This window comes from Triticum dicoccoides, chromosome 2A (assembly GCF_002162155.2).
Source record: "Triticum dicoccoides isolate Atlit2015 ecotype Zavitan chromosome 2A, WEW_v2.0, whole genome shotgun sequence".
In the NCBI taxonomy this organism is placed as follows: domain Eukaryota; kingdom Viridiplantae; phylum Streptophyta; class Magnoliopsida; order Poales; family Poaceae; genus Triticum; species Triticum dicoccoides.
Window position 1 is genome coordinate 663,583,827 of NC_041382.1, and position 26,139 is coordinate 663,609,965.

Here is a 26,139-nt window from a genome sequence, read left to right on the forward strand (position 1 = left end):
TTGCACCAACCTTGGATTTGAGAGTAATTGGTGTGAATTTTATCCTATTGAGTGTTTTCCTCTTATCCCCCCTTGATTTGTACTTGTTCCTTGTTTTCTTCTCAATCCACCTTCAATTCATGAAGATTGGGCCAGACTTGTGGTTTGCCCCATATCATTTGGTATAATGAGCCAGATTGGAACGAATTAAAGCCCCCATTTTCTAGCCTTGTTTTGATTATTTTTCTTACCTCATTTAGAAATCCTCATCAAAAATAGCCTCACCCAATCTCTTATAATTTGTTGAATTTCATGATATTTTGTTGGTTTTGCTCCATGGATTCGATGTGTTACTAGTAGATCTGGCCTCACTTTTCGTTGCATTATCCCAATTTTGTCAAATTTCCCCTTTTTTTCTTTCTTCCCGTAATTTTTTTAGTGTCAGATTTTTCCGGAGTAGGCATTTGGCCTGCTAGAACTGCTCGGCACGAAATCTGTCAAACTGTTTCGCCAAGCCCTTTTTGAAGGAAATATGCCCTAGAGGCAATAATAAAGTTATTATTTATTTCCTTATATCATGATAAATGTTTATTATTCATGCTAGAATTGTATTAACCGGAAACAGAATACATGTGTGAATACATAGACAAACAGAGTGTCACTAGTATGCCCCTACTTGACTACCTCGTTGATCAAAGATGGTTAAGTTTCCTAACCATTGACATGGGTTGTCATTTGATTAACGGGATCACATCATTAGGAGAATGGTGTGATTGACTTGACCCATTCCGTTAGCTTAGCACTTGATCATTTAGTTTGTTGCTATTGCTTTCTTCATGACTTATACATGTTCCTATGACTATGAGATTATGCAACTCACGTTTATCGGAGGAACACTTTGTGTGCTACCAAACGTCGCAACATAACTGGGTGATTATAAAGGTGCTCTACAGGTGTCTCCAAAGGTACTTGTTGGGTTGGCATATTTCAAGATTAGGATTTGTCACCCCGATTGTCGGAGAGGTATCTCTGGGCCCTCTCGGTAATGCACATCACTTAAGCCTTGCAAGCATTGCAACTAATGAGTTAGTTGCGGGATGATGTATTACGGAACGAGTAAAGAGACTTGCCGGTAACGAGATTGAACTAGGTATTGAGATACCGACGATCAAATCTCGGGCAAGTAACATACCGATGACAAAGGGAACAACGTATGTTGTTATGCGGTTTGACCGATAAAGATCTTTGTAGAATATGTAGGATCCAATATGAGCATCCAGGTTCCGCTATTGGTTATTGACCGGAGATGTGTCTCGGTCATGTCTACATAGTTCTCGAACCCGTAGGGTCCGTACGCTTAACGTTACGATGACAGTTATATTATGTGTTTATATGTTTTGATGTACCGAAGGTTGTTCGGAGTCCCGGGTGTGATCAAGGACATGACTAGGAGTCTCAAAATGGTCGAGACATAAAGATTGATATATTGGAAGCCTATATTTGGAGGTCGGAAGTGTTCCGAGTGAAATCGGGATTTTACCGGAGTACCGGGAGGTTACCGGAACCCCCCGGGGGCTTAATGGGCCTACATGGGCCTCAGTGGAAATAGAGGGCAGCAAGGGAAGTGTGGGGTGCGCCCCCCAAGGCCCAAACCGAATTGGTTTAGGGCAAAGGGGGCCGGCCCCCTCTTTCCTTCTTCCCCTCTTTCTTTCCTTCTCCAGAATCCTATTTCGACTAGGAAAGGGGGGGGGAGTCCTACTCCCGGTGGGAGTAGGACTCCTCCTGGCGCACCCTCTCCCTGGCCGGCCGCACCCCGCTTGCTCCTTTATATACAGGGGCAAGGGGGCACCCCATAGACACAACAATTGATCTCTTAGCCGTGTGCGGTGCCCCCCTCCACCATAGTCCACCTCGATAATACTGTAGCGGTGCTTAGGCGAAGCCCTGCATCGGTAGAACATCAACATCATCACCACGCTGTCGTGCTGATGAAACTTTCCCTCAACACTCGACTGGATCAGAGTTCGAGGGACGTCATCGGGCTGAATGTGTGCTGAACTCAGAGGTGCCGTACGTTCGGTACTTGATTGGTCGGATCGTGAAGACGTGCAACTACATCAACCGCGTTGTGCTAACGCTTCCGCTTTCGGTCTACGAGGGTACGTAGACAACACTCTCCCCTCTCGTTGCTATGCATCACCATGATCTTGCGTGTGCGTAGGATTTTTTTGAAATTACTATGTTCCCCAACAGTTACATCCGAGCCAGGTTTTATGCGTAGATGTCATATGCATGAGTAGAACACAAGTGAGTTGTGGGCGATATAAGTCATACTGCTTACCAGCATGTCATACTTTGGTTCAGCGGTATTGTTGGATGAAGCGGCCCGGACCGACATTACGCGTACGCTTACGCGAGACTGGTTCTACTGACGTGCTTTGCACACAGGTGGCTGGCGGGTGTCAGTTTCTCCAACTTTAGTTGAACCAAGTGTGGCTACGCCCGATCCTTGCGAAGGTTAAAATAGCACCAACTTGACAAACTATCGTTGTGGTTTTGATGCGTAGGTAAAAACGGTTCTTGCTAAGCCCGTAGCAGCCACGTAAAACTTGCAACAACAAAGTAGAGGACGTCTAACTTGTTTTTGCAGGGCATGTTGTGATGTGATATGGTCAAGACATGATGCTAAATTTTATTGTATGAGATGATCATGTTTTGTAACTGAGTTATCAGCAACTGGCAGGAGCCATATGGTTGTCGCTTTATTGTATGCAATGCAATCGCCCTGTAATGCTTTACTTTATCACTAAGCAGTAGCGATAGTCGTAGAAGCATAAGTTGGCGAGACGACAACGATGCTACGATGGAGATCAAGGTGTCGCACCGGTGACGATGGTGATCATGACGGTGCTTCGGAGATGGAGATCACAAGCACAAGATGATGATGGCCATATCATATCACTTATATTGATTGCATGTGATGCTTATCTTTTATGCATCTTATCTTGCTTTGATTGACGATAGCATTATAAGATGATCTCTCACTAAATTATCAAGGTACAAGTGTTCTCCCTGAGTATGCACCGTTGCGATAGTTCTTCGTGCTGAGACACCACGTGATGATCGGGTGTGATAGGCTCTACGTTCAAATACAACAGGTGCAAAACAGTTGCACATGCGGAATACTCAGGTTACACTTGACGAGCCTAGCATATAACAGATATGGCCTCGGAACACGGAGACCGAAAGGTCGATCATGAATCATATAGTAGATATGATCAACATAGTGATGTTCACCATTGAAACTACTCCATCTCACGTGATGATCGGACATGGTTTAGTTGATTTGGATCATGTGATCACTTAGAGGATTAGAGGGATGTCTATCTAAGTGGGAGTTCTTAGGTAATATGATTAATTGAACTTAAATTTATCATGAACTTAGTACCTGATAGTATCTTGCTTGTCTATGTTGATTGTAGAAAGATGGCCCGTGTTGTTGTTTCGTTGAATTTTAATGCATTCCTTGAGAAAGCAAAGTTGAAAGATGATGGTAGCAATTACACGGACTGGGTCCGTAACTTGAGGATTATCCTCATTGCTGCACAGAAGAATTATGTCCTGGAAGCACCGCTAAGTGCCAAGCCTGCTGCAGGAGCAACAGCAGATGTTATGAACGTCTGGCAGAGCAAAGCTGATGACTACTCGATAGTTCAGTGTGCCATGCTTTACGGCTTAGAACCGGGTCTTCAACGACATTTTGAACGTCATGGAGCATATGAGATGTTCCAGAAGTTGAAGTTAATATTTCAAGCAAATGCCCGGATTGAGAGATATGAAGTCTCCAATAAGTTCTATAGTTGCAAGATGGAGGAGAATAGTTCTGTCAGTGAACATATACTCAAAATGTCTGGGTATCATATCACTTGACTCAACTGGGAGTTAATCTTCCTGTTGATAGTGTCATTGACAAAGTTCTTCAATCACTGCCACCAAGCTACAAAAGCTTTGTGATGAACTATAACATGCAAGGGATGAATAAGACTATTCCCGAGCTCTTCACGATGCTAAAGGCCGCGGAGGTAGAAATCAAGAAGGAGCATCAAGTGTTGATGGTCAATAAGACCACCAGTTTCAAGAAAAAGGGCAAAGGGAAGAAGAATGGGAACTTCAAGAAGAACAGCAAACAAGTTGCTGCTCAGGAGAAGAAACCCAAGTCTGGACCTAAGCCTGAGACTGAGTGCTTCTATTGCAAGCAGACTGGTCACTGGAAGCGGAACTGCGCCAAGTATTTGGCGGATAAGAAGGATGGCAAAGTGAACAAAGGTATATGTGATATACATGTTATTGATGTGTACCTTACTAATGCTCACAGTAGCACCTGGGTATTTGATACTGGTTATGTTGCTAACATTTGCAGCTCGAAACAGGGACTACGGATTAAGCGAAGATTGGCTAAGGACGAGGTGACGATGCGCGTAGGAAATGGTTCCAAAGTCGATGTGATCGCGGTCTTAGACCTAAATAATTGTTATTTGGTGCCAGCGTTGAGCATGAACATTATATCTGGATCTTGTTTGATGCGAGACGGTTATTCATTTAAATCAGAGAATAATGGTTGTTCTATTTATATGAGTAATATCTTTTATGGTCATGCACCCTTGAAGAATGGTCTATTTTTTGAATCTCGATAGTAGTGATACACATATTCATAATATTGAAACCAAAAGATGTAGAGTTGATAATGCTAGTGCAACTTATTTGTGGCACTGCCGTTTAGGTCATGTCGGTGTAAAGCGCATGAAGAAACTCCATACTGATGGACTTTTGAAACCACTTGATGATGAATCACTTGGTACTTGCGAACCGTGCCTCATAGGCAAGATGACTAAAACGCCGTTCTCCGATACTACGGAGAGAGCAACAGATTTGTTGGAAATCATACATACAGATGTATGTGGTCCGATGAATATTGAGGCTCGTGGCGGATATCGTTATTTTCTCACCTTCACAGATGATTTAAGCAGATATGGGCATATCTACTTCATGAAACATAAGTCTGAAACATTTGAAAAGTTCAAAGAATTTCAGAGTGAAGTAGAAAATCATCGTAACAAGAAAATAAAGTTTCTACGATCAGATCGTGGAGGAGAATATTTGAGTTATGAGTTTGGTCTTCATTTGAAACAATGCGGAATAGTTTCGCAACTCATGCCACCCGGAACACCACAGTGTAATGGTGTGTCCGAACGTCGTAATCGTACTTTACTAGATATGTTGCAATCTATGATGTCTCTTACTGATTTACCGCTATCGTTTAGGGGTTATGCTTTAGAGACGGCCGCATTCACGTTAAATAGGGCACCATCGAAATCCGTTGAGACGACGCCTTATGAACTGTGGTTTGGCAAGAAACCAAAGTTGTTGTTTCTTAAAGTTTGGGGCTGCGATGCTTATGTGAAAAAGCTTCAACCTGATAAGCTCGAACCCAAATTGGAGAAATGTGTCTTCATAGGGTACCCAAAGGAGACTATTGGGTACACCTTCTATCACAGATCCGAAGGCAAGACTTTTGTTGCTAAATTCGGAACATTTCTGGAGAACGAGTTTCTCTCGAAAGAAGTGAGTGGGAGGAAAGTAGAACTTGATGAGGTAACCATACCTGCTCCCTTATTGGAAAGTAGTTCATCGCAGAAAACGGTTTCTACGACACCTACACCAATTAGTGAGGAAGATAATGATGATGATCATGAAACTTCAGACCAAGTTGTTACTGAACCTCGTAGATCAACTAGAGTAAGATCCACACCAGAGTGGTACGGTAATCCTGTTCTGGAAGTCATGCTACTAGATCATGATGAACCTACGAACTATGAAGAAGCGATGGTGAGCCCAGATTCCGCAAAATGGCTTGAGGCCATGAAATCTGAGATGGGATCCATGTATGAGAACAAAGTATGGACTTTGGTTGACTTGCCCGATGATCGGCAAGCAATTGAGAATAAATGGATCTTCAAGAAGAAGACTGACGCTGACGGTAATGTTACTGTCTACAAAGCTCGACTTGTTGCGAAAGGTTTTCGACAAGTTCAAGGGATTGACTACGATGAGACTTTCTCACCCGTAGCGATGCTTAAGTCTGTCCGAATCATGTTAGCAATTGCCGCATTTTATGATTATGAGATTTGGCAAATGGATGTCAAAACTGCATTCCTGAATGGATTTCTGGAAGAAGTGTTGTATATGATGCAACCGAAAGGTTTTGTCGATCCAAAGGGAGCTAACAAAGTGTGCAAGCTCCAGCGATCCATTTATGGACTGGTGCAAGCCTCTCGGAGTTGGAATAAACGCTTTGATAGTGTGATCAAAGCATTTGGTTTTATACAGACTTTTGGAGAAGCCTGTATTTACAAGAAAGTGAGTGGGAACTCTGTAGCATTTCTGATATTATATGTGGATGACATATTGCTGATTGGAAATGATATAGAATTTCTGGATAGCATAAAGGGATACTTGAATAAGAGTTTTTCAATGAAAGACCTCGGTGAAGCTGCTTACATATTGGGCATCAAGATCTATAGAGATAGATCAAGACACTTAATTGGACTTTCACAAAGCACATACCTTGACAAAGTTTTGAAGAAGTTCAAAATGGATCAAGCAAAGAAAGGGTTCTTGCCTGTGTTACAAGGTGTGAAGTTGAGTAAGACTCAATGCCCGACCACTGTAGAAGATAGAGAGGAAATGAAAGATATTCCCTATGCTTCAGCCATAGGCTCTATCATGTATGCAATGCTGTGTACCAGACCTGATGTGTGCCTTGCTATAAGTCTAGCAGGGAGGTACCAAAGTAATCCAGGAGTGGATCACTGGACAACGGTCAAGAACATCCTGAAATACCTGAAAAGGACTAAGGATATGTTTCTCGTTTATGGAGGTGACAAAGAACTCATCGTAAATGGTTACATTGATGCAAGCTTTGACACTGATTCAGACTATTCTAAATCGCAAACCGGATACGTGTTTACATTGAACGGTGGAGCTGTCAGTTGGTGCAGTTCTAAACAAAGCGTTGTGGCGGGATCTACATGTGAAGCGGAGTACATAGCTGCTTCGGAAGCAACAAATGAAGGAGTCTGGATGAAGGAGTTCATATCCGATCTAGGTGTCATACCTAGTGCATCGGGTCCAATGAAAATCTTTTGTGACAATACTGGAGCTATTGCCTTGGCGAAGGAATCCAGATTTCACAAGAGAACCAAGCACATCAAGAGACGCTTCAATTCCATCCGGGATTTAGTCCAGGTGGGAGACATAGAAATTTGCAAGATACATATGGATCTGAATGTTGCAGACCCGTTGACTAAGCCTCTTCCACGAGCAAAACATGATCAGCACCAAGGCTCCATGGGTGTTAGAATCATTATTGTGTAATCTAGATTATTGACTCTAGTGCAAGTGGGAGACTGAAGGAAATATGCCCTAGAGGCAATAATAAAGTTATTATTTATTTCCTTATATCATGATAAATGTTTATTATTCATGCTAGAATTGTATTAACCGAAAACAGAATACATGTGTGAATACATAGACAAACAGAGTGTCACTAGTATGCCTCTACTTCACTTGCTTGTTGATCAAACATGGTTAAGTTTCCTAACCATTGACATGGGTTGTCATTTGATTAACGAGATCATATCATTAGGAGAATGATGTGATTGACTTCACCCATTCCGTTAGCTTAGCACTTGATCGTTTAGTTTGTTGCTATTGCTTTCTTCATGACTTATACATGTTCCTATGACTATGAGATTGTGCAACTCCCGTTTACCGGAGGAACACTTTGTGTGCTACCAAACGTTACAACGTAACTGGGTGATTATAAAGGTGCTCTACAGGTGTCTCCAAAGGTACTTGTTGGGTTGGCGTATTTCGAGATTAGGATTTGTCACTCCGATTGTCGAAGAGGTATCTCTGGGACCTCTCGGTAATGCACATCACTTAAGCCTTGCAAGCATTGCAACTAATGAGTTAGTTGCGGGATGATGTATTACGGAACGATTAAAGAGACTTGCCGGTAACGAGATTGAACTAGGTATTGAGATACCGACGATCGAATCTCGGGCAAGTAACATACCGATGACAAAGGGAACAACGTATGTTGTTATGCGGTTTGACCGATAAAGATCTTCGTAGAATATGTAGGAGCCAATATGAGCATCTAGGTTCCGCTATTGGTTATTGACCGAAGATGTGTCTCAGTCATGTCTACATAGTTCTCGAACCCGTAGGGTCCGCACGCTTAACGTTACGATGACAATTATATTATGAGTTTATATGTTTTGATGTACCAAAGGTTGTTAGGAGTCCCGGATGTGATCAAGGACATGACGACGAGTCTCGAAATGGTCGAGACATAAAGATTGATATATTGGAAGCCTATATTTGGATGTCGGAAGTGTTCCGGGTGAAATCGAGATTTTACCGGAGTACCGGGAGGTTACCGGAACCCCCCGGGAGCTTAATGGGCCTACATGGGCCTTAGTGGAAATAGAGGGCAGCAAGGGAAGTGTGGGGCGCGCCCCCCCAAGGCCCAAACCGAATTGGTTTAGGGCAAAGGGGGGCCGCCCCCCTCTTTCCTTCTTCCCCTCTTTCTTTCCTTCTCCTGAATCCTATTCCAACTAGGAAAGGGGGGAGTCCTACTCCCGATGGGAGTAGGACTCATCCTGGCGCGCCCTCTCCCTGGCCGGCTGCACCCCCTTGCTCCTTTATATACGGGGGCAAGGGGGCACCCCATAGACACAACAATTGATCTCTTAATCTCTTAGCCGTGTGCGGTACCCCCCTCCACCACAGTCCACCTCGATAATACTGTAGCGGTGCTTAGGCGAAGCCCTGCGCCAGTAGAACATCAACATCGTCACCACGCCGTCGTGCTGACGAAACTTTCCCTCAACACTCGGCTGGATCGGAGTTCGAGGGACGTCATCGGGCTGAACGTGTGCTGAACTCAGAGGTGTCGTACGTTCGGTACTTGATCGGTCGGATCATGAAGACGTACGACTACATCAACCGCGTTGTGCTAACGCTTCTGCTTTCGGTCCACGAGGGTACGTAGACAACACTCTCCCCTCTCGTTGCTATGCATCACCATGATCTTGCGTGTGCGTAGGATATTTTTTTTGAAATTACTACGTTCCCCAACACTTTTCATCTGGTTGGCTCTTTTATTGTGCATCTTCGTTATCCCATCACTACATTGGGTCCCCTTCGGAGCAGACGACATGGGTACTCCCTTGGGTAACTCTACAATGACTCCACCAGCAATGACTTCGTAAATGACAACAACAACTCCCTCATTTGACACCTTCACCGGAAGCAAGGCCGGTCCATCTAACTTCATTAAGGGTAAAGGTGACATGAGGTATCCATTATGCCAAACACTTATCTTTCCTTTGTTATTGCACTTGATAGCCATTAGACCATTTGTGATTACCTTTGCTCCTGATAGGACTTGCTATTCGAGAATTGCCGGGCCTGTCAACTTGTGCGCCATTGTGATAGCTTCGCTTCCTATCGTGTGCTATAGTTACCCCGTGCATATCTTATATACTTGTATTGCATATTTGGTCAAGGCTTAAAGAAAGTGGTGAAAGGAAGAGGAAGTTCAAGGGAGAGAGAGAGAGTACAACAAGAAAGATACATGTCACAAGGATACTTCAGGTAGTGACTTGTTACGCTTGTTCTTGTAGGTTGGTGCGCAAGCTGCGAATATACACCTCAAGAGCAACCGTGCTAGCGTCGCTCCTTGCCTCTGCGTGAGCATTGGTCTTCATTGGCTCATTCCTTTGGTTGCACTAGCCCCGTTATCTTTGTGTGTGTGTTTCTCCGCCGCTGTTTCTCTAATTTGTGATCTACTTGTATCTCATTTGGATCTTACCCAATATTTTCAACAACTTGATCCACTTGTTGCATGATATTGTGCCACTAATTAGTACCAAGCTACATTGCCTTTGCGTGTAGGTGTGAGGTTGTACAAAGTTCATTACCAATTGCACTCAATTTTCATTATCAAACGTTCAGTCTCTTGACCATTCACCAGCATTGGAAAGAGATAACTTTGGTATTGTTTTTCATCTCTACTTGCATCTTGCTCAAGTGTCATTATGGACAAAGAAGGTACATCTCATCCGGTCTTTGACGAACAAGAGGACGTGCATGACTTTGTCGCCAAGTCTCGTCACTTCAGCCTCCAACGAGCCATGAATGACGCCAACACCATCTTGAATGAGCACATGGATAACCTCGCCGCCGACATGCGTCAAGCCAAAGCTCGCACAAGGGTGGTTGCATTTCTCCTTGGCCATGAGGGTAGAGGGGGAGGGTGACAGGATATCTTGGCGTTGTTGTGACTTCGACAGTGGCGGCTCCCTGGTCAAGATCCGGAGGTTCGTGTTGGCGGCAGTGGTCCTTCCCTTGGGTCATGTCGGTGGTCTTTCTACCTCGGGGGGCACGGTTGAGGTTCCGAGCAAAAGCTCCGGGGGCACCGACAATAGTGATGCATGCGGGTGTTGCTTCCCTCTCGGGGGCATCACTGTGGGTCCCTTCTCCGTGTCAGGGTTCAAGGTGAAAACCCTAGCCCGTCGTTTTGGGTTCAGCAGTGGCGGCGCATTGCGCCGTTAGCCTCTTGGGGGGCAGCGTCGGGGACCTTAGGTGCCTACTGGTTGCAGTGTGTCGGCGTCTTCGGGTTTGCTTTGATCCTGGCGTGAAGCTTCTTCAACTTAGGCATGTAGTTGATTCGTGGGTCTCCAACCTTTTAAATGTGTCCTTTTTGTCACCATCCCCGGCCCTCGCTATCCACTGGCGAGAGGGCATGTGACCCTCTCCGGTGATATCTTGGTGTGTTCGGTGCAATGGGGTCCAGTGGTTTCCCAAGGCAGCATGGTTTCATTCCTATCGGTAGTCTAGGTCGCCACCTTTTTTCATGCTCGGCTTTTAGTTGGTGGTGTTCTCGCTTACCGCTCGGATGTCTTTTTCTCTTTTGACATGCGTGTATGAGGATTTCAACCGATTTTTATCTATTCAGCCGTTTGTGTTTTATATATAAAATATTAAAATTGTGCTGCTTTATATATATAATGGTGCGATGGCCTGGTTTGCGAGTTTTCGGCTGAAGGATGAGGACGAACCTGCTGATGTATTGCTTGATATGATGCTCTTGGATGTAATATGAATAGAGTTCTCTCTCTGTAGTTTCTGTTCAGTTTGTCCAAAAAAAAATTGAGAAATGCTACTAAAGCTTTCGTTTTCAAGGGGTCTTCACCAACAGCTGTGTCATCAGTTTCATTTTGAATGAAATGAAATTGGGAGCTCTCCTCCTTAATTCGAAAAAGAAGAACAAAACATGGGGGTACAGTGGACTTCAAAGACTTTGAGATTGCAATGCATCGGTTTCTGCTTTCTGAGTCACAACCACCGGTATCATACAATCGTGTCTAACACCCTCAGTTTCCCTGTGCAAACACTCACACCCACTATATGTTCCTTGCGTCTTGCTATTGTGCCATCTCCATTTCAAACTGTACTACATTCTCATTCCACAAGCTGCTGGCCAAGGACTTCTCGTAGAAAGTTACCTCACCATCCAGTTTCACCCCAATGGCAGCCATGCTTCGTGTCCCGTATCTTGCCTGAAAAAGCAGATAGAAATTTCAGCATCTCCTTGCACAATACAATTGCCAAAGCAAGAAAGTCAATCTGTTACATGGCAGGCATTTGTGCGAGCAATCTGCACCATCCATGTGAAGCGCTGTTTGCGCGAAACAACATCTTGATACGATTTACCTGTCCCTTTTTCGTGTCGATGAATATAGAGCTCAACTCGTATTCCCAGTCAGGATCCACGCCAGTGTCAGGCACCACAGATCTGTCAGCTTTGACCGTATCTGTCATCAGTTCTTCAACCATCTGCTTCAAAGAGACTTCTGCGTCATCATGTGCTGCAAGAAATCCGTTGAAGCTCTGTCCCAAGCGCAACACCTGCAGGATGAGAAAAGAAGACGATGCGTGAAACTAGTACACAACTCTAGCTCGGGAAAAATTAGACTTGAAGCAATCAGAAGCTCCGGGTTTCCTCAGAATTTGTCCGTTTGTATATTTATCCGTATCGGTGAAATGGTGCATAAAACCTGCTTATCACAAGACAGTGCACTTATAGTGTTTAGAAACATGTATCATGTATGCATTCTAAAACTATAAAAGAGAACCCACTAAATACAGGTGCGAATTTTAATTGACCACAGTATTCGCTCAATTAGATTCAGTTTCTCTTCAAGATAAAGGGCAAAGGCAAACTCTTGTTTACGTGTTCTCTAAGAAAACAAAATGAACTTCAGTGGAAGCAAAGATAAATATCTAGACCAGTTGCCCAACTGCACAAGAATTTCAGATTGTACAGAATAGAACGGACTTGGAATATGTGAAGGTCAATTGCACACAAAAAAACAAGTTCATTTCCAATACCCAGCAACAATTAATATGGATAGGAGAGAGTGGTAGTTTTCTGGATTATCATAAATTCAAATTAACCAGCAAAAATATGAACTCTTAACATACCAGACCAGTTTGTTAGTATCTATGGACAAAGTAACCAAAATTTAGTGGATTTTTTTTTCCAACTTTAGCAATAGACCAACAAATCTGGTCCAGAAAGCATGTCATCACAAATTGAGAAATGAATGGAAGATTCACATAAACGACAGATGGAGCATTAAACTGGGCTATTGCAATTTTAAGTTTTAAGCCAGACAAGTTTGGTCACATGAAACTTCCACGAGGTGCCTGAATCTCAAGCATCTTGACTTCCTTTTTTTTTTTCAGAACAATAACTTGAGCGTAGTAGCAGCAAAGAACTATCCAGAAAAACATACAAAATCACACTCCAGTCATGAGTACAGTTGTTGCATGTACCTTTGGCCAAGGGGAATCAATAGCAGCATTAGAAAGCACATGACACCCAGGAGAAACTGTTTGAACCACAGGAGCGTCACCTGGCTTATTAGAGATGTACACCATGGTTCCTGAACGCACATCGGCCAATACAAGATTAAAACCATTGTACTGATCTGCTTCCTTTGCAATTTCAGTTGCATACTCCAATGGACCCTGCCTGCCCTATATCAAAAATATCACAGCAACACAAACATAGTCAAGAACACAGCATGGATTCCTTAAACAATAGTCAATGAGGTTGAAAGGTATGATGGAGGGAGACTGCAGAAAATGCAGTGACCTCCCATATGTAAGGAAAGTCAAATGGGCTGGTCACTTGCAAATTGAAGAGGTCATTCAACAGAGGCAAACCTCCTATTTTGAATTTGAAAGATGAAGTTGAATCAGCATCATATGCCAGGATAACATTCGACACAACTATGGCATGCTGTATAATAGAATTATCTTTGTATACACATACAAATTATGGTACACTAACTTTGCTTTTGGAGTTGTGGGCGCACAAAAGAAGGGCTTATTCCATTGGAGCATATGCAGAGCAGGATCACACATTACTCAAAATCTTAGTAGGATACATCATGCAAGAATCTGTTTTGAGTTCAACTACCGAAGGTACGGAGAAAACAGAGCAAATTTGAGAAGGTCGCACCTGGAGAAACCTGACGGGAAGCTCCCCTCTGGACCTCGCCCCAACCCGGGGGCTGGGCTCCCGGACGTTCGTCAGGAAGGCCAACTTCCCTCCCTTAGTGCACCCCAGCCACGTGCCCCCGCCTAGCTCGTCCTTGCCCCCGAGGATCTCCTCGCCCTCCCCCGCGGCGGCCCACCACTGCGCTGGCCGCGTCGGCCTTCACATAATTCGCGCGCGCACGGTCAGAAGGATAGAGAGATTGGAACACGAAGTGGGGGCGGATCTGGGCTACGAGGGGGGCGGCGCACCTGGAGTGGAACTCGTCGCGGTTGAAGAGGAGGAGCAGGCCGTACGCCGGGTGAGCCTGCCATGTCCACGCCGCGATGCACATGGCCGTCGGCGTCGGGGGCTCGGTTCGGTGGAGAAGGCGAAGGGTTCGGGAGGTAGTCGGAACACGTGTGTGCTCGCGTGCTCGCTGACCGCGGCGCCCGTCGTTGGGTAGAGCACGACGAGGACGGCCGACGGTGACCGGCGAGATGGTGTAATTACGGAAAGGTACCTACAGAAGCGCGAATATATGTCCCTGGTTGGAAGACGGGGCACCGGCTTGCACAGGTTCTCCTAACCGTCGATGGCCTAACCAGTGGTCCAAATCATTATCACCCTTGCACTTGGCCGGAGCTAGAGGTTAAGAGCATCTGCAAAACGTCAGTGCCAGACCGGAGAAAAGCCATCCAACTGGACGTCTCATAGCCGCCCACACAATCGGACTGACCGACACTCCCCATACCCGGCCAATATTTAGTGCGGATATGGGATGCTCGCGATTGGACGCGGGGGCCACATCGAATCGACCCACTAGGCCCGCGCCACCCTGCCGATGCACCACAAATACCTCACCCCGTCAGACGATCCCTAGTCAAATCCTCACTTTCTCAGTCCACTCGTTTTCTCCGTTGCTCGTCCCACCGCTTCCTCTCAAATTCATCCCCGCCCCTCGGCCATGGCCAAGTCTGTGAAGGACTCCGGCAGCGAGTCCGATCCTATGGACTGGGATGACCTCGTGAAGGAGGAGGACATCGGCTCCGGCAGCGACGTGCCAGATGATGAGGAGCTCCGCCGCCAACTCCTTCGGGTCCCGCCGACGGAATGCTTGTCGCGCCCGCCGCCCCGCTCCACATCCGAAGCAGAGCGGGTGTCAACCCTTCTCCTCCGGCACCATCCTTGCCCGAGCAGCATTGGGTGCTATAAGGATATATTTATCCCTAAGTGGTTTTGGTGATTGATAACAATGCATTTGCGGACTAATCGTATGCATTGAGCATTTCAGATATCTCATGTCTAGGCACAACACGATTTGGTGCCCCTCGGAGCCTATCGAAGACGGCGTTTCTCTATGTCTCTTTTCGGTGGATTTGAGTCATAGAAAAGCCATACTATTAAGAGAGGGTCCGCTTTGGAAAGGTTAGGATGAAATCATCACGTACACATCTATTTCTTTGCACCACCTTTCCTTGCTTCTTTGGAGCACCGGTTGTTCCCCTTGTAGCTGCGAAGATGAAGGCATCGTAGTGCTAATGATTTGCGGCATGCGGTAGTACTGCTTAAGGAAGCAGTAGTACCGCAGCTGGCCACGGTAGTACCGCCCTGAGGTAGCGGTAGTACCGCAAGTGTGTGGCATGAGCGGATGTAGGGACGAAAGTAATTTTTTACTTCTGCACCCTACGCGGTAGTACCACTCCCTGTGAGCTGTAGTACCGTGTCGGATTTTTGCACTGACCAAAACTCAGCGGAAGTAGTCACAGATGTAATTTTATTAGTTCGTGCCTTCCCAGCCCAGGATGTGCTTTGCCTTGCGGTAGTACCGTGATACGTCTCCGTCGTATCTACTTTTCCAAACACTTTTGTCCTTGTTTTGGACTCTAACTTGCATGATTTGAATGGAACTAACCTGGACTGACGCTGTTTTCAGCAGAATTGTCATGGTGTTATTTTTGTGCAGAAATAAAAGTTCTCGGAATGACCTGAAAATAAATGAAGATTATATAAAAAATACTGGAAGAAGAATCCACATCAGGGGCCCAACACCCTGTCCACGAGGGTGGGGGGCGCGCCTACCCCCTGGGCGCGCCCCCCTGCCTCGTGGGCCCCCTGACGCTCCATCGACCTCAACTCCAACTCCATATTTTCACTTTCGGGGAGGAAAAAATCGAAGAGAAGGATTCATCGCGTTTTACGATACGGAGCCGCCGCCAAGCCCTAAACTCTCTCGGGAGGGCTGATCTGGAGTCCGTTCGGGGCTCCGGAGAGAGGAATCCGTTGCCATCGTCATCATCAACCTTCCTCCATCACCAATTTCATGATGCTCACTGCCGTGCATGAGTAATCCCATCATAGGCTTGCTGGACGGTGATGGGTTGGATGAGATTTATCATGTAATCGAGTTAGTTTTGTTAGTGTTTGATCCCTAGTATCCACTATGTTCTGAGATTGATGTTGCTATGACTTTGCTATGCTTAATGCTTGTCACTAGGGCCCGAGTGCCATGATTTCAGATCTGAACCTATTATGTTTTCATGAATATATGTGAGTTCTTGATTCGATCTTGCAAGTCTATAGTCACCTATTATGTGTTATGATCTGTTAACCCCGAAGTGACAATAATCGGGACCATTACCGGTGATGACCGTAGTTTGAGGAGTTCATGTATTTAGTATGTGTTAATGCTTTGGTCCGATACTCTATTAAAAGGAGGCCTTAATATCCCTTAGTTTCCAATAGGACCCCGCTGCCACGGGAGGGTAGGACAAAAGATGTCATGCAAGTTCTTTTCCATAAGCATGTATGACTATATTCGGAATACATGCCTATATTACATTGATGAACTGGAGCTAGTTCTGTGTCACCCTATGTTATAACTATTGCATGATTGATTACATCCGACATAATTATCCATCACTGATCCATTGCCTACGAGCTCTTCATATATTGTTCTTCGCTTATTCACTTTTCCATTGCTACTGTTACAATCACTATAAAACCAAAAATATTACTTTTGCTACCGTTACCACCATTATCATATTACTTTGCTACTAAATACTTTGCTGCGGATATTAAGTTTCCAGGTGTGGTTGAATTCACAACTTAGCTGCTAATACTTGAGAATATTATTTGGCTCCCCTTGTGTCGAATCAATAAATTTGGGTTGAATACTCTACCCTCGAAAACTGTTGCGATCCCCTATACTTGTGGGTTATCAAGACTATTTTCTGGCGCCGTTGCCGGGGAGCATAGCTCTATTCTTTGAATCACTTGGGATTTATATCTGCTGGTCACTATGAAGAACTTGAAAGATCAAAGAATCAAGATTTTTTCCTCAACTACGAGGGAAGGTAAGGAATTGCCATCTAGCTCTGCACTTGATTCACCTTCTGTTTTGAGTAAACTTGCTACACCTACACATGCTATTGATTCTGATAGGCCGCATGTTATTGATGATGCCACTTCTGCTTTGCATGATATTTATGATGAAACTACTTCTATGCTTGATACTACTGTGCCACTAGGTGAATTTCTCGATGAACAACTTGCTAGGGCTGGAGAGAATGAAATTATTGAAACTGATAATATTGATGAAAGTGATGATGAAGATTCTCCCCCTAAATATGAATTGCCTGTTGTGCCTGAGGGTTATGTTATGGATGAAGAAACTGCTAGAGACTTCTTAGCTTGCAATGATAGATCTGATCTTAAGAAATTATTAGCTAAGCTTAAAGAAAAGTCTTTGAATGCTAGAATAAAATATGACCATGCTTTTTCTACTTCACCTATCTTTATTACTGATAAGGATTATGATTTCTCTGTCGATCCTGAGATAATTACTTTGGTTGAATCTGATCTTTTCTACGGCTATGAATCTGAAACTGTTGTGGCATATCTTACTAAATTAAATGATATAGCCACCCTGTTTACTCATGATGAGAAAACTCACTATTACTTTATCCTTAAGTTGTTTCCGCTCTCATTAAAGGGTGATGCTAAAACATGGTTTAATTCTCTTGACCCTGGTTGTGTGCGTAATCCACAGGATATGATTTATTACTTCAGTGCTAAATATCTCAAAAGAAACAAGCTGCCTTAAGGGAAATATATAATTTTGTGCAAATTGAAGAAAAGAGTCTCCCACAAGCTTGGGGGAGGCTTCTACGATTACTTAATTCTTTACCTGATCATCCTCTCAAGAAAAATGAAATACTTGATATCTTTTATAATGGACTAACCGATACTTCCAGAGACCAATTGGATAGTTGTGCTGGTTGTGTTTTCAGGGAAAGAACTGTTGATCAAGCTGAATTGCTATTGAATAATATGTTGACTAATGAAAATAATTGGACACTTCCTGAACCAACTCGTAAGCCAACTTCGAAGAAAAGGGGTATTCTATTTCTAAGTCCTGAAGATATGCAAGAGGCAAAGAAATCTATGAAAGAAAAGGTATTAAAGCTGAAGATGTTAAGAATTTACCACCTATTGAAGAAATACATGGTCTTGATAACCCGACACAGGTAGTAAAGGTAAATTCTCTCTATAGATTTGATAAATGTGAAATCCCATTTACTAAGTTTGCTAGCCAATGCTTGGATGAGTTTGATGCCTTTATGGTTAAACAAGAAAACTTCAATGCTTATGTTGGTAGACAATTGAAACATAATGCTCATATGCTTGAACACTTGAGTGATTATATGTCTAGAGTCAAAGGTGAACTTAAACTTATTAGTAAACATGCTTCTATGGTTACCACTCAAGTAGAACAAGTACTTAAGGCTCAGAATGATTTGCTCAATGAACTAAATAATAAGAAAAATGATAATGCTGTTAGAGTTATGACTAGAGGTGGTAAAATGACTCAGGAACCTTTGTATCCTGAGGGCCATCCTAAGAGAATTGAGCAAGATTCTCAGAGAACTAATGTTGATGCACCTAGTCCTTCTAAAAGGAAGAAAACGAAAAATGATAGGACTTTGCATGCTTCTAGTGAACTGGTTGTAGACACACCTGAGAATCCCAACGATATTTCTATTTCTGATGTTGAAACACAATCTGGTAACGAACATGAACCTAGTGATAATGTTAATGATGATGTTCATGTTGATGCTCAACCTAGCAATGACAATGATGTAGAGATTGAACCTGCTGTTGATCTTGATAGCTCACAATCAAAGAATCAACGTTATGATAAGAGAGACTTTGTTGCTAGGAACCACAGTAAAGAAAGAGAACCATGGGTTCAAAAACCCATGCATTTCCTCCTAAACCATCCAAGAAAAAGGATGATGAGGATTTTGAGCGCTTTGCTGAAATGATTAGACCTATCTTTTTGCGTATGCGTTTGACTGATATGCTTAAAATGAACCCTTATGCTAAGTATATGAAAGATATTGTTACAAATAAAAGAAAGATACCGGAAGCTAAAATTTCCACCATGCTTGCTAATTATACTTTTAAGGGTGGAATACCAAAGAAACTTGGAGATCCAGGAGTACCGACTATACCATGCTCCATTAAAAGAAACTATGTTAAAACTGCTTTATGTGATCTTGGAGCCGGTGTTAGTGTTATGCCTCTCTCTTTATATCATAGACTTGATTTGAATAAGTTGACACCTACCGAAATATCTTTGCAAATGGCTGATAAATCAACTGCATACCTATCGGTATTTGTGATGATGTGCATGTTGTGGTTGCAAACGTTACTATTTTAACGGACATTGTTATTCTTGATATTCCCGAGGACGATAGTATGTCGATTATCCTTGGTAGACCCTTTTTGAATACTGCAGAGGCTATTATTGATTGCAACAAAGGCAATGTCACTTTTCATGTTAATGGTAATGAGCATACGGTACACTTTCCAAGGAAACAACCTCAGGTCCACAATATCAATTCTATTGGAAAAATTTCAACAATCACTATTGGAGGTTTTGAATTTCCTCTTCCTACTGTCAAGAAGAAATATGATATTCTTATTGTTGGGGATGTGCATATCCCCGTAGAGGTAACCTAGTGTTATTTGAAATTTCTCCGGTTTCATGTTATTCGAAATGAGTTTGTTAACAAGACCTAATCAACCTTATTAGTGGATTTCTTTTGAGGAGCATGAGATGGATGAAGTTAGAAAACACAACCTTCTGTACCCTTTTTTACTTTCTGTTATTTATGTTAAATAAAGCAATAATAGTATTTTCTGTCTGTTTTCTGGATTATCCATGCAATAAAAAATACCCCAAAAATAAAAGTTCTCCAAATGCCCTGAAAATTAGATATGATTTTTTCTAGAATATTTGAGAATATCTCACACTGAGAACACATCAGGGGGAGCCAGCACCTGGCCACGAGGGTCCAGGGCGCGCCCATCCCCTGGGCGCGCCCCTGCCTCTTGGGCCCCTGGTGGCCCCCTCCACTTATTCCAGCCACCACACACTCCTTCTTCCTCCCAAAAAAAATCACTAGCCAGCTCAAACCCGAGTTATTGCAGATCTTGCTGCCATTTTCGATCTCCTTGCTCAAAGCTCCGTTCACAAAACTGCTTTGGGGGATTGTTCTTTGGTATGTGACTCCTCCAATGGTCCAATTAGTTTTTGTTCTAGTGATTTATTTATTGCAAATTTTTGCTGCTTAGGTGACCCTTTTCTTGAGCTTGCATGTCAAATTTATATGGTCAAAAGTAGTTCTAATGCATGATATTGCCTCTAGGAACTTGTAGGAGTAGTTACTATCAATCTTGTTGAGTTTGGTTCACTTTTATTTTTGAGTTACTAAAAATTTCAGAAATTTTTCAGAGGAAGAAATATGTTTAGGAAAATGTACCAAGGTGGTTCCTCAAGGAAACAAGGACCCAGGCCCGCAATACGTGAGCCGGACAATGAACTACCAAGGGAGGCTCAAGTGTGGCCTTGTGAATGGCCGTCAGAGGACTTCATGGTTCAAGGAGGAATCAAGGAGGATTTTGACGCATATGTGTGTAACGTTGGTCTTGAGATCTTCGAGGCAGATAAGTGCCGTCAGTACTACTACCTCACTGATTCCTTTGTGAGAAGGTTTGAATTTACATCATCACGCAATTCTCAAACTGTCCTGTTTGATCTTTATGATAAATCTTATACCATAGACTTAGAAGATTTTAATACTGCTTGTAAACTCCCACAGTGGGGTAATGTTAGTGAACCTCGTAAATCTGAATATAATGATTTTCTTGCTAGTATCACTGTGGGGGGATCAAGGGAAATCACACAAGCTACCATAGGGAGCATTCATTTTCCTGCTATACATTATTTTGCTCTCTTCATAGGTAGATGCATAAATGGTAAGGATGAGGCATGTCACATGTGTGTGCCAGATCTTAGTGTTCTCAAGAGTGCTGTGTTAGGAGATAGACAATATAACTTGGGGGCCATTGTTGCACGTAGGTTGCATAATAACAAAATTAATGGATATTTCTTTGATGGAATTTATGCAGCCCGTTTAGCTGATTTTCTTGAGATACCCATTCGTGGATATGATATTGAGTTGCCTCCTGCTTATTTAGATTATGATGCTATGGTTCGTCATTAGTTCGTTGAGAGGAACAATCAGTCCCTCCAGTACCGACTAATCTTTGACAGACGATGCACCTATCATGTTGCTCTCCCTGCTCCTGCTTTCTTTGACTTTCAGGCAAAAAGGAGATATATTATAACCAGGGAGGAGGCAGACGAGTATGAGAGGAGGACGGAGGCAGCCCGCCTCCAACCTGCAGCTCTTCAGGTAGTAGCTGGTGCATTTCAGTACGACCCCAGCTTCAACTTCGGATATCCACCAGGCCATCCATGGGCATATACCAACTTAGGCCAAAAGCCTAAGCTTGGGGGAGTACGTATTTCTCACCGATGTTACATTCATGTTCTCACACTCATGCCAGTTGTCGGTGCTCATACTTTTTCATTGTATCATCCATACTAGTTTATTTTCTTTTTAAGCTTTCTTCTTGTGTGTTTGAAAGACCTTAAGAAAAACAAAAAAAATAGTTGTAGCTTTTAACTAGTTTACTTTCCATGCCTGTAGTAGTAGTAATGAAAAGAAAACCCCAAAAGATTTCTCGTTCTTCTTTTGCTTGTTGGGAGCTTTCCCGTGTAAATAGTATTGTTTTATTTCTTTCCTTTGGGGGTCGAGAGGAGAAGACCATAATAAAAATGTTGAGTGGCTATTATATGCATTATTGTTGATCTAATAAAGAGCCATATTACCTTGCCTTCTCTCTTGAATTGAATGCTTGCAGATTCCAACTTAGTCTAATGCACGTGCACTATTATTATTACCCACACTATTCGGTCGTGCAAGTGAAAGGCAATAATGATGATATATGATGAACTGATTGAGATGAGAAAAGCTGGTATGAACTCGACCGTTCTTGTTTTTGTAAATATGATTAGTTCATCATTCCTGATTCAGCCTATTATGAAAGAAACATGTTTACAATGACAATTAGAGATTGTAGTTGCTTATGCCATGGTTAATTAGCTAGGAGTTTATAATGGTTTACCTTGCGTGCTAACATGCTATTAAAATGGTTGTGATGTGGTATGATAGGGTGGTGTCCTCCTTTGAATGATTCGAGTGGCTTGACTTAGCACATGTTCACGCATGTAGTTGAAACAAAATCAACATAGCCTCTACGATATTTATGTTCATGGTGCATTATATCCTACTCATGCTTGCATTCGGTGTTGATTAATTTTAATGCATGTTCATGACTCTTGTCGCTCTCTAGCTGGTCGCTTCCTAGTCTTTTTCTAGCCTTCACTTGTACTAAGCGGGAATACTGCTTGTGCATCCAATTCCATAAACCCAAAAGTTATTCCATATGAGTCCACCATACCTTCCTATATACGGTATCTACCTGCCGTTCCAAGTAAATTTGTATGTGCCAAACTCTAAACCTTCAAATAAACATTCTGTTTTGTATGCTCGAATAGCTCATGTATCAACTACGGCTATCTGTATCCTCCATGCTAGGCGGGTTATTCTCAAGAGGAGTGGACTTCACTCCTCATTCATGAGAAAATGGCTGGTCACCGGGATGCCCAGTCCCATGCTCAAAGCAAATCAAAATAATTGCAAACAAAACTCCCCCATGACTGTTGTTAGTTGGAGGCACCCGTTGTTTCGGGCAAGCCATGGATTGATGCTTGTTGGTGGTGGGGGAGTATAAACTTTACCATTCTGCTTGGGAACCGCCTATAATGTGTGTGGCATGGAAGATATCGAGATCTCTCGGTTGTTATGTTGACAATGAAAGTATACCACTCAAAATATTATTCATCTCTATTTCAAAACCGAGCTCTGGCACCTCTACAAATCCCTGCTTCCCTCTATGAAGGGCTTATCCATTTACTTTTATGCTGAGTCATCATCCTCCTATTAAAAAGCACCAGTTAGAGAGCACCTCTGTCATTTGCATCCATTACTGTTAGTTTACATTGAGTATGACTGTGACTTGATCTCTTTTACCATGAATTAAAATGTCCAGTCAGTCCTTGATCTTTAAAGGTGCTCTGCAATTATGTTTTGCAGTCTCAGAAAGGGCTAGCGAGATACCATCTTATTATATCATATTATGATTGTTTTGAGAAAGTGTTGTCATCCGAGATTTATTATTATTGCTCGCTGGTTGTTTATGCCATTGATATGAGTAAACATGATACCTAAATGTTATTGTGAATATGGTTAGTTCATAATCTTTGCTGAAAACCTGAATGCTGGCTTTACATATTTACAACAACAAGAGCAAACAGAGTTTGTAAAAGTTTTTCTTTATCACTTTCAGTTTATCAACTGAATTGCTTGAGGACAAGCAAAGGTATAAGCTTGGGGGAGTTGATACGTCTCCGTCGTATCTACTTTTCCAAACACTTTTGCCCTTGTTTTGGACTCTAACTTGCATGATTTGAATGGAACTAACCCGGACTGACGCTGTTTTCAGCAGAATTGTCATGGTGTTATTTTATGCAGAAATAAAAGTTCTTGGAATGACCTGAAAATCAATGGAGATTATTTCTGGAATGTATAAAAAATATTGGAAGAAGAATCCACATCAAGGGGCCCACACCCTGTCCACGAGGGTGGGGGTGCGCCTACCCCCCTAGGCGCGCCCCCTGCCTCGTGGGCCCCCTGGCGCTCCACCGACCTCAACTCTAACTCCATATATTCACTTTCGGGGAGAAAAAATCGGAGAGAAGGATTCATCATGTTTTACAATACGGAGCCGCCGCCAAGCCCTAAACTCTCTCGGGAGGGCTGATCTGGAGTCCGTTCGGGGCTCCGGAGAGGGGAATCCTTCGCCATCGTCATCATCAACCTTCCTCCATCACCAATTTAATGATGCTCACCGCCATGCATGAGTAATTCCATCGTAGGCTTGTTGGACGGTGATGGGTTGGATGAGATTTATCATGTAATCGATTTAGATTTGTTAGGGTTTGATCCCTAGTATCCAGTATGTTCTGAGATTGATGTTGCTATGACTTTGCTATGCTTAATGCTTGTCACTAGGGCCCGAGTGCCATGATTTCATATCAGAACCTATTATGTTTTCATGAATATATGTGAGTTCTTGATTCTATCTTGCAAGTCTATAGTCACCTATTATGTGTTATGATCTGTTAACCCCGAAGTGACAATAATCGGGACCATTACCGATGATGGCCGTAGTTTGAAGAGTTCACGTATTCACTATGTGTTAATGCTTTGGTCCGGTACTCTATTAAAAGGAGGCCTTAACATCCCTTAGTTTCCAATAGGACCCCGCTGCCACGGGAGGGTAGGACAAAAGATGTCATGCAAGTTCTTTTCCATAAGCATGTATGACTATATTCAGAATACATGCCTACATTACATTGATGAATTGGAGCTAGTTCTGTGTCACCCTATGTTATAACTGTTGCATGATTGATTGCATCTGACATAATTATCCATCACTGATCCATTGCCTACGAGCTCTTCATATATTGTTCTTCGCTTATTTACTTTTCTGTTGCTACTGTTACAATCACTATAAAACCAAAAATATTACTTTTGCTACCGTTACCACTATTATCATATTACTTTCCTACTAAATACTTTGCTGCAGATATTAAGTTTCCAGGTGTGGTTGAATTGGCAACTCAGCTGCTAATACTTGATAATATTCTTTGGATCCCCTTATGTCGAATCTATAAATTTGGGTTGAATACTCTACCCTCAAAAACTGTTGCGATCCCCTATACTTGTGGGTTATCATACCGCAAGGGCGCGCGGTAGTACCGCTCTGGCGGTTCTACCGCTCGTTGCCTTGTGCAACAGAGCCTCACTTGGCTCCTACCGCGCGAGCGGTAGTACCGCAAGCCAGTGCGGTAGTACCGCATGTCACGGGCTAAGTAGGTGGGTAACAGTTGGATTTGTCTTCTCACTATATAAGGGGGTCTTCTTCCCAAGTTGACTACCTCTTCCTCCTTGAAGCTCCATTGTTGCTCAAAGCTCCATTTTCGCCCGATCTCTCTCCCTAGCCAATCAAACTTGTTGATTTTGTAGGGATTGGTTAAGAAGGTCCCGATCTACACTTCCACCAGGAGAAATTTGATTCCCTCGACTAATTCCTTGCGGATCTTGTTACTCTTGGGTGTTTGAGCACCCTAGACGACTGAGGTCACCGTGGAGCCATATTCCATTATGGTGAAGCTTCATGGTGTCGTTGGGAGCCTCCAATTAAGTTGTGGAGATTGCCCCAACCTTATTCGTAAAGGTTCGGTCACCGCCTCCAATGGCACCAATAATGGAATCACGGCATCTCGCATTGTGTGAGGGCGCGAGGAGAATATGGTGGCCCTAGTGGCTTCTTGGGGAGCATTATGCCTCCACACCGCTCCAACGGAGACATACTTCCCCTCAAAGGGAAGGAACTTTGGTAACACATCCTTGTCTCCACCGACTCCACTCTTGGTTATTTCTTACCTTTACTTGTGCAAGCCTATATTGTGTTGTATCCCTTGCTTGCTTGTGTGCTTTTTGTTGCTGCACCATATAGGTTGCTCACCTAGTTGCATATCTAGACAACCTACTTTGATGCAAAGTTTAAATTGGTAAAGAAAAGCTAAAAATTGTTAGTTTCCTATTCACACCCCCCTCTAGTCAACTAGATCGATCCTTACAATTGGTATCAGAGCCTCGTCTCTTTATTAAGGACTTTGCCATCCAAAGAGTATGGTTGACACCGTAGATGGTGAGGAGGAGCACCCCGATGTGATTCCGTCCTCGTCTACGGCCGATGGGGGAACCTCGGTCTCACGTGAGGAGTTCAATGTGGCCTTAGACACATTGAAAACCTCCATGACGATCGAGGTCAAAGGCATGCTTAAGAACTTTCTTGATGGTCTTAAATTATCCACCGCAGCGTTGGAAGTGGTCGATCCCACTAACAAGGTGACGAATGCTAACTCCGACAAGGGGGAA

The 26,139-nt window shown here is 43.3% G+C and overlaps 1 protein-coding gene across 1 annotated transcript; it reads right to left on the bottom strand.

Moving 5' to 3' along the window:
- Positions 1-11,332: 11,332 nt before the first annotated feature.
- LOC119356065 (transport and Golgi organization 2 homolog) lies at positions 11,333-14,168 on the bottom strand. Its single transcript, XM_037622964.1, has 5 exons — positions 13,927-14,168; positions 13,640-13,835; positions 12,949-13,152; positions 11,824-12,018; positions 11,333-11,669 (listed from the first exon to the last, which is right to left on the bottom strand). The coding sequence occupies exons 1-5, from the start codon at positions 14,007-14,009 to the stop codon at positions 11,535-11,537; spliced, it is 813 nt and encodes a 270-aa protein (XP_037478861.1). The 5' UTR covers positions 14,010-14,168; the 3' UTR covers positions 11,333-11,534.
- Positions 14,169-26,139: the final 11,971 nt, after the last annotated feature.

Bases quoted from the DNA above. Each gene is read 5' to 3' on its own strand.
- LOC119356065 (XM_037622964.1), bottom strand. From the start codon at position 14,009: ATGTGCATCGCGGCGTGGACATGGCAGGCTCACCCGGCGTACGGCCTG. The intron at 13,153-13,639 runs GTGCGACCTTCT...TTTTTGATATAG, and splicing joins TTCCCGTCAGGTTTCTCCAG to GGCAGGCAGGGTCCATTGGA. The intron at 12,019-12,948 runs GTACATGCAACA...CTCATCCTGCAG, and splicing joins TTGATTCCCCTTGGCCAAAG to GTGTTGCGCTTGGGACAGAG.